General features: G+C 38.6%; 1 protein-coding gene across 1 annotated transcript in view; it reads right to left on the bottom strand.

Moving 5' to 3' along the window:
- Positions 1 to 8,976, bottom strand: part of LOC112158965 (coatomer subunit delta) — a gene marked incomplete in the record, with an annotated part of 26,562 nt that overhangs the window by 5,179 nt on the left and 12,407 nt on the right. The window contains 5 exon segments of the mRNA XM_024292698.2: positions 4,513 to 4,660; positions 4,782 to 4,947; positions 5,342 to 5,500; positions 5,577 to 5,782; positions 5,864 to 6,043. Coding sequence (XP_024148466.1) covers positions 4,513 to 4,660; positions 4,782 to 4,947; positions 5,342 to 5,500; positions 5,577 to 5,782; positions 5,864 to 6,043 — 859 coding nt within the window.

Raw genomic sequence — 8,976 nt, 5'->3', positions numbered from 1 at the left:
GGCCACCAAAAAAAAAGTAATATTACGAGTTTTTTCTCGTAAATTTACGACTTTTAATCTCGTAAATGTACGACTTATTTCTCGCAAATTTACCACTTTTAATCTCGTAAATGTACCACCTTTTTCTCGTAAATTTACCACTTTTAATCTCGTAAATATATTGAAGTCGAGGGGAGCCTACAGTCCAGCGAATTTATGCCGTAAGCTGAAGCAGACCAACCAAACTGTGAAAAGTAGGGCTGGGCAATATGGGAATTTTCATATTGCGATATTGTTTTTTTTTCATTTTGTGCAATAACGATATTAAAAACGATATAAACCAAATAACTTTATTTGTCAAAGTAATCTTAATTGCAAACAGCTTTAGGATTTCAGATTTTTACACCTTAACTTTGAAGAGAATAGTCCAACATTTATGAACAAATTCAACAAGCCCGACGTAACGTTGCATTTGACATCAAATGTGATTCATGCTTCAAATTCGAGTCCGTTGAATCTTTTGATCTGCGTCTAATTTAATGCTCAATGCTTGTCCAAGAATGTGTTCATAAACTAGACACTCCCATTGGAGAAGCTGTCTGAAGTTTTTAGCCTCATCGCTACATGATGGAGGCTTTGGCTGTTTATCTCGTTTAAAATACACAGAAGATACGGATGATGTTGAGAGGTTAAGTTATTCATTTTAAAGAACTCCACAAAAGCATCTATAATCATCTCTCCATTCTGGGTTTAGGACAGCAGTTTTTTGTCTTTTTCTTACGGTCATCGTTACCTTCTAGCCTGCAGGAGATGCTTCTAAATGACAGTTTTTAGCTGCTCTTCTGTCTGTTTATAACCCATTTTGATGGCTTGTTGTCCCGCATTAGCCCAAGGAGAGAAAAATAAAAACAATAATAATTATGTCTTGATGCAAATGAGAAAAACATCATAACATCCATGAGGAGAATGATTAGATTATCAGGAACGTTTGTTTTAAACGTAACTTCTTCTGCGTTTCTGTCAGCTGACAGCAGTAGATACTGATACACAAACCATACAAGTTCCTTTCAAATTAAAATTAAGTCTTAAAAACATTGTTCTAAAGCAGCAAATATATTGCAGTTATTTTTATATTATTTTCTAATTTCTTCTAAACAGAACAATAGATACTGCTGTGCAGCAGAAGATAAAATGTAAACGTAATCTTAAAATAGCGTTGTGTACGTCGCTCCACACAGCGTACACAACGTCTTGTTGAGGGTGGCGTTAAATATAACATTTGTCCATATATGTAGTCTTCTTTTTCTACCTGGATTAGACATTTCTCACCTATATCACAGACACAATTCATTGAATTAGCATCTTCCCAGGCGGGTTGCAGGGCTCTGTGTTCTGATTGGATCGCTCTGCATTGGCTCCCGCCCTCCTCCAAAAGCAGTCGTTTTGATTGGATGTCTTCTTCGAAGAGCATTTCCGTTTCGTTTTTATTCGTTGACGAAAAAGTCCATCAATTTAGTTAAAGTTTTCGTGTCTGGGCGGGAGTTTTTGTTTTGTTTCGTTTTCCTTTCGTTTTCCTTGGATGAATAATGTCGTTGACAAAGACGACAAAATTTTTTTTTCAATGAAATTAACACTGGATTTCATCAGGTAAACTGAATGTTTAAAATATTTCAAATGTGGAAGTGACTTTATTTGATTTACACTTTATTAATCTTTTAATCTTTGATGGTGGCTTGCAGGATCTCTGCAGATCTTGTTGATGAAGCAGTCGATATCCGCCCAGCTGTTCACTTCCAGTCATTTCTTCCTCCGCGACAGACCAGATCTCCTCCAACTCTGTGATGCTTCCGTCTGAAGAGGACTAGTTTTCTGAATTTTCCATGTTCTTGTGCTAACGTAACAGACAACTGTCATTTCTCAGTGTTGTTTTGTTTTTCATCTCCTTTGGTTTCTGTGCATGACAGAAGTCGTGTTTCCATTAACTCTGAAATTTCGAAAAACGGAATTTCGATATTAAATTATCCTAATGGAAACACCACAATTTCGAAAAAACTCGCCTTTTTCGAAATAAAGTTTTTGCGCTTAGAGGAGGTGGTATTTGGGCCGTATCGAAACAGTAGTTTTTCGAAAAACTGTAATGGAAACACTTTTTTCGAAACAAACGAGTCACGTGACCATTAACCGGATATGGCGTTTCGGACAGGAAGCAGGAAAAGCTGGTCAAATGCGCTTTTTCACAGCAACTGGCTGCCTTGGGCACCGCACAGCGGGAGCCACAAGAGGTCCCACAGCATCGCACAGCTCATCAAAAGTTGAGCGTGTCATGCGAAAATGCTGAATCCACAGCTCTTCGGTGAATTCTTCAACCACAATTCCCCAAAACTGTTTGACTCTACGTCGCTCCCACGTTTAAGGAGCCTGCCGCTCCAAGGCTCGGATCAGACGTAGACGTCTTCTCTGATGGGAAGGCTGAGAGCTAGCTCCGTGGCAGAAATGTGAATGAATCTACTGCACATGAAAATAGTGTTTATATCCGTCGTCATGTTTTTTTAATGACTTATCGCGGGAATTACTTCGAGTTTTTCGCATAATCATGGGTTAATGGAAATGCTGTTTTTTCGAAACAGTGTTTTATCGAAATTCTAGAAATTTCGATAAAGTTTTGCGCAAAAGTGTAATGGAAACGCAGCTAGTGACATGACGTAAGGTGGCGAATGGGCTTCTGGGAAATGAAAGGCAAAATAAAGTGACGGTCCTGATGAACATGCACATTAAATCTCGTAAATTTACGACTGTTTTTCTCGTAAATGTACACTTTTTTTTCTCGTAAATTTACGACTTTAAATCTCATACATTTATGAGATTAAGTTGTAAATTTAGCCTATGACTTTTAAAGTCATAAATATACGACTTCACTCTCGTAATTTACCAGTTACAACTTTTTTCTCGCAAATTTACGAGATTTAAAGTCGTAATTTTAAAAATATTTTTTTCTTTATAAAGTGGCCCTAATACTCTGTCGTAGTTTTGAATTTTCAACTTCTTTATTTTTTTTTTTGAATCTACAATTCCAGTCCTCAGTTTTCAGTTTCAATTCTCTTTTCGAGTTTTCACTGCTGAGCTGAGCCTATTTTTACATGGGGACGGGGCTTTGAGGTCATTGGCTACCCGAAAATGCATCCCATCATTCCCCAAGAGGTAATGGGGATGTGATGTTTTTTCTGCTGCAGATCGTTGTTTGTTTTTGTCTCCGCCTGCGTCACCCCACAACAATCAAACTCATGGAGGGCAGCATCACTGCTTTGCAGTTTTACCTCACTAGTATCGCAGTGTACCTTTCACAGTCTCGCTGTTTGGTGGATTTAAAAAAGAAGTTGAAAAATTAAAAACAGCGGCTGTTACTAAAGAATAATTTGCTTTTCATTAGTAATTTTTTTTATTTAGTTTTTTTTTCAAGTTTTTCCCTTTTACTTTTCAAATTTTCTTTTTTTTCTTCAAATCTTCACATTTTTTTTCAGGCTTCAAGTTTTCAATTCTTATTTTCCAGTTACAACATCTATTTTTCAAGTTTTCAATCTGTTTTTTGTTCACCTTAAGCTGATCCTGATTTGACCCCATAGAGTTTAAACTGGATTCTGAATTGAAACAGTAGCCAGCATAGTTGCTGGAGGACGGGGGTGATACGGGGAAATGAAGGAGTTCTGGAAATAATGCGGGCAGCTGAGTTCTGGACCAGTTGGAGTTTATGGAGAGTTTCATTTGGAGGACCAAAAAGAAGTGAATTGCAGTAATCTAGAAGTGAAGTGACCAGACTGTGAACTAAGGTTAAAGCGGAGTTACGGGTGAGAGAGGGGCGCAGACGAGTAATGTTAAGAAGATAGAAATAGGCAGACCAAGTGAAGCTATCGACGGGAAAGTTGAAGGATAGTGGAGAGTAAAACATTGATAGTTATTTAAAGTTTAAGTTGATTTATTCTGGATCAATATTCGTGCCTTTTTATTATTCATATTATGTTAACAAGTTAAAATTAACTACGATCTTATAAGCTACTTTGAAGTTAAGCTGATATTGCAGCTACATGCTAGCTACTGTGGATAATTTTGGGTTTTTTTACGTTTTTTAGGCCGTTTTGGAGTTAGGTCTTTATTATGTTTGCTATATAGGCTAATTTGGCATTTAGCTAATATTTTAGCTAGCTACCAGCTTCAGTTTTTTCAGCCATCATCTTCAGCATTTTTAGCCATCAATTTCAGCCTCTTCAAAATTCATTGTCAGTTTACAGCATTCACGCTAGCAATATTACAGGTAATGCTATATATCTAGTTCCTAATTATGTTAAAATGTTATGGTTTTAAAGTTTTATAAATGTAGTTCTGGAGTGTTCAATACATGTTTATCCTGTTTGGCCTGTGACCTAAGGTGTGTTTTGGATTTTGGCTCCTTGTGCGATTGAGTTCAGTGCCCTGCTTTAGAGCATCTTGAACTGGGACTGATGTGTTTAGGACAAGCTGGCAGGTTCGGATGTGACCTACTGGTCAGAGGGATGAGGGCCTCGTCTGTGGTCTGCAGCCTCCACTTCAGCACTCCTACGTCGTTGTTGAGAGGAAACGACTTCTCTGGGTTCTTCAGACCGATCACAGACTCGGAGGTGAAGAGCTTCTTGTCTACGTTGGGATGTGTCTGAGAACAGAAGACAAAAGGTTCCTTTCCAGTCGATCAAAAGCAGAAGACATGTGTCAAATGTTCAGATGAGAGAAAGAAAGCTGCCAAAAGCAAGATCCAGGGTTTGGATGAGCAGTACCTGCAACTGCAGTCCTTTGATGTCGTTGTTGCTGACCACCAAGCGGATGCGTCCGTTCTTGTCATCTGAGACCCGCAGCGTCACCATGCCCAGCACCTCCATGTTCTGGAGGCCGCCGTCACGCCCACAGCTCAAGGAGATCTTCTCCTCCACACGCAGATGCACACTGAGCAGAAAGAAACAGCCACTCAGTAACCGTACAGAGACCGAACCATCAAGGAGGGCTGCGAGTTCAGCAAATTTTTCTATTTAACCCAATAACATCTGATGCGTCGCCGGGGACGCTCAGACACAAAACCTTTGACGTGCTGTAACTTTTCAACCGTTAACATGATAATTCCAGCAGATTCTGAAAGAGAAAAGCAGCTCAACGAAGGGGTTAAACTCAAAGTTTTAATCTTAAATGAAAGTTTATCGCAATAGACTCATTTCACTATCGAAAAAAAGTAATATCCCAATAACGATAATTATCGTTTTATCGCCGCCCAGCCCTACTTCATTCTAAACCGGAATGGTCCAGAATGGTCTGGAAATGAAGCAACAAAGAGCCGGTCCTGTACCTTTCCACATTGACAGGAGGAGGCAGAGCTTTAGACACGTCTGAGCCTCTCTTCCCCGTGGGCATGATGGTTTCACCCTCAGATTTCAGCTGGTCTACAAAGTTGTCCACCTCCTTGCCTTTGGCGCCCAGCTTAAGAGCTCTGCTGGGTCCACTCGACCTGTGCAGACAGAAGAGACACAATTAGCGACTGCCGGGACGAAGAACGCCTGGAGAGTTCAGAGTTCTCCCTTTACCGGACAGGGGCGGGTGTGATTTTTGGCTTCTCTGGCTCCACAATGTTGTCTGTGATGATGGACCCCGAGGAAACACTACTCATGCCGGCGCTGCCAAAGCCGCCAAAACCAGGAACTTTTTTCCCAGACCGCTCGGCGTCCCTCCTGGCCTGCTGCAACTCTTTGGCCTTTCTCCTCATCTCCGCCTTGGCCTCGCGTTCCTGTGTCTGTTGTGAGACAAATCTGCATGTCAAACACCGAACAACAAGCAGCTTGTCGGTTGGCTCTAAATCTGAGGGGCGGCTGACCTCTCTGACGGCACGGAAAACCTTCTCCTCGTGAGAGTCCATCTCTGTGAAGGTGCGGATCTGAGCCAGGTTGACGTTCTCCCTGTAGCCGAGAGCCACGATCTCGTCGAAGGCGAAGATCAGGTCAAAGCAGTGCTCGGAGATCTCACTCTCCTCCAGTACGCGGCAGTACTCTGGGATCTGCATGGACGACAGCGTCGTTAGAGTTTGCTTCTTCTGCACATGTGCAGAACCTCCTGCTGTTTCATAGACATTTGATAAATATCAACTAAAGAGGGACAAACACTTTGACCAGAGCTTATTAATCTTTCCTCCTCAAAGACCCACTCCCATGAAAAACATGTTTTGGGAGCATTTAACATTTTTCTGATAGAGGCCATTTTGACAAATAACCTCAACTCTAAACCTTACACTGCATTTCTGAGTAATTCTTAAATCGGTTGTTATGTAGTAAACACTCTGGGCGGGCCTCAAGCTGCTACCTTTTCTACTCCATTCTGATCATCCACTTACAGACAAACTGATTCATGAACGTCTTTGTTTTCCTCATCTGAGATGGAATCTGGATCTAGATTTTTGGATTTCTGGATTTCTAATTTTATGCTTTGGTTGTGAGGGGCTGAATTTCTAATCAACTTCTGCTCTTCTTCAAACACTATCTCCTCGAAAACCACAGTTTTTTATTTTATTTTGGCTCAGAACGGCATCATGATGATAACAAAAAAACACTGGGGACACTTTGAAAATGGATCAAAAGATGATCAATGAGGGTCTTAATGAACGGGCCATATGGGATACAGGGCAAATCTGCAATTAAAAAAACACAGCCCAGAATTGGCTGGCAGAGGTTGTATATGCTATCCAGTTGGACAGGCTGCGGTTCTACAGATCGGGTTCACAGAGCAAATTTGACAACAGTTGGAAACCCTTTCTGGCCCACAACACTAAGATTTGAACTGAGATATTAAGAAGCTGGACTCTAGGTGGAGAGACATTGAGTCTGAGACACTCACAAATGTAATTTCACATTTCTTCCCCTGCATAAATTGTGTCAGATCACAACATACATTCCTGTATTCATTTTTATATCATCACTGTAATCTGGTTAGCTTATTTTGATTTTTGTTTTCTTTTGTAATTTTTAGTCTACTGTTTTTTTTTGTGTGTTTCTGTATTTTTCTCCCTCTGTTTGTCTATATTTTATACTGTTTGTTTACTTAAATGTGAAAATAAAATATAAAAGAAAAAAAAACACAGCCCTATGTAATACTGAAAATTGAGCTATATTAAAAATAATAATAATAAAAATGTATTTAAATGAGAAAAATACATAAAATAAAAACCCCCACCACATTGATCCCAAAAGTTGTGATGGAGAACAAAATAATCACAAAAAAGACACCAATATGTTCATGTACATAACTGGAATTTTAAAATAAAATAAAAACACTCCTCACAAAAAACAATATTCAGTGGTCTTTAGTAACTCCAACTTTTTTAGACAGTGGTTAAATCTAGAAGAAAACAACTGAATCTTGCTGTAGACTCTGAGAGAAGGCAGTCATTTGTTCTCACTTGGAGAAGCTGTAAGAAAAAACTTCTTTCTGTCCAGATGATAGATAAGTGACCAGATAACCCACTAAAACTGACAAAAAATAAATATCTTATCCCAAATCAGGTTGCAACATCTGATTTCAAATAAGTCTGAGCAGAATTCCAATCACATGATCAGATCAGCACGTCCCTACTACTAGGGCTGTGGATCATTGCTTAGGTCAGGGGTAGGGAACCCTGGTCCTCGAGAGTCGCCTTCCTGGATGTTTTCCAATATACCCTGTTCCGGCATGTTCTTATTGGCTAAACACACATGAACCAGTCCCTACTCATGACTGATTACCTGGTTCAGGTGTGTCCAGACAATAAGAACGTGCCAGAGCAGGGTATATAGGAAAACATGCAGGAAGCCGGCTCTCGAGGACCAGGGTTCACTACCCCTGGCTTAGGTGGCGATCCGATTCAATTCACAAATCAAGAGCAACTACTCACGAGTTGAACCACAATTCTTACTTTTTATTATAATATTTATTGCTATGTGTATGTCTATTTACTAGATGGATGAAAATTTAAATTATTTGTATTTAATCATCATTTATAGCTTTATTTAGAACAGGTGATCAGAATCATCTAAACTGATTAAAAAAAACACGATAAAAAGACATTTTTTGTCATTTTAAAGTTTATTTGCTTTTCAATCTTCAGGTTCAGCAGTAAAACAACATAAAAAAGGATAAAAATCTCTTTTGTTTTGGGTCATTTAACAACAAAACCTGAAAATGTTCTCCATAGTTTTCTATCCCCAAAGTTCTTCAATATTTTACGTTCTAATCATCACATATTGGTGCAGAGCCTGTATGAAAAAAGGTATTTTTTCGCAGCAGAATCAGCTGCTTCTTCAGAATAAGCTGGAGTTTCGTTAATTACGTCAAATGTTGAAGAGTTATCATAACTAGTGATGTCCCGATCAGGTTTTTGGGCCCGATCCGATCCCGAGTCATCTGATTTTGTGTATCTGCCGATACCGAGTCCTGATCCGATACTTTTATAAGACATTTAAAACATAAAATAATTGAAGAAACAGATTAGTGTTGTCCCTTATTTATATTTCATTGACCTTCTTTTATCATTAAAAACTTAAAACACTTCTGTGAAGTAGCTTTAATAAACAAGTAAAAATACAGCAAATATAAACTAGGAAAACAATACAATTTTCTTGTTATATAAGTGATAATTAGTCATGTGAGAAAGTTTAGTGACTTTAGCTTTAACATCTTTAGAGCTATTGAACATTTTTGACCAAATGTGATTCCTGTCCTCATTTAAAATTCTTAAAAATAAATGACTTTGTTTTAGCACAAAATTTGATGAGTGTTCATTAATAGCTGATGTCATTATTAGTTTTAATTTATTAGTTTTATTTATCTATTTATTAAGATTATGTGCTTATTTTTTAAGTTCTTAAGACATTACATTTTCGGTTTATTACCACAGTAGTTAATTTTTTTAACTGTTATTTCTCTGTCAGATAAATAAAACAGGCATATCAAAGGACAGCT

The sequence above is a fragment of the Oryzias melastigma genome, linkage group LG20, assembly GCF_002922805.2.
Source record: "Oryzias melastigma strain HK-1 linkage group LG20, ASM292280v2, whole genome shotgun sequence".
In the NCBI taxonomy this organism is placed as follows: Eukaryota; Metazoa; Chordata; class Actinopteri; order Beloniformes; family Adrianichthyidae; genus Oryzias; species Oryzias melastigma.
This window is presented reverse-complemented; position numbering and strand designations above follow the sequence as displayed.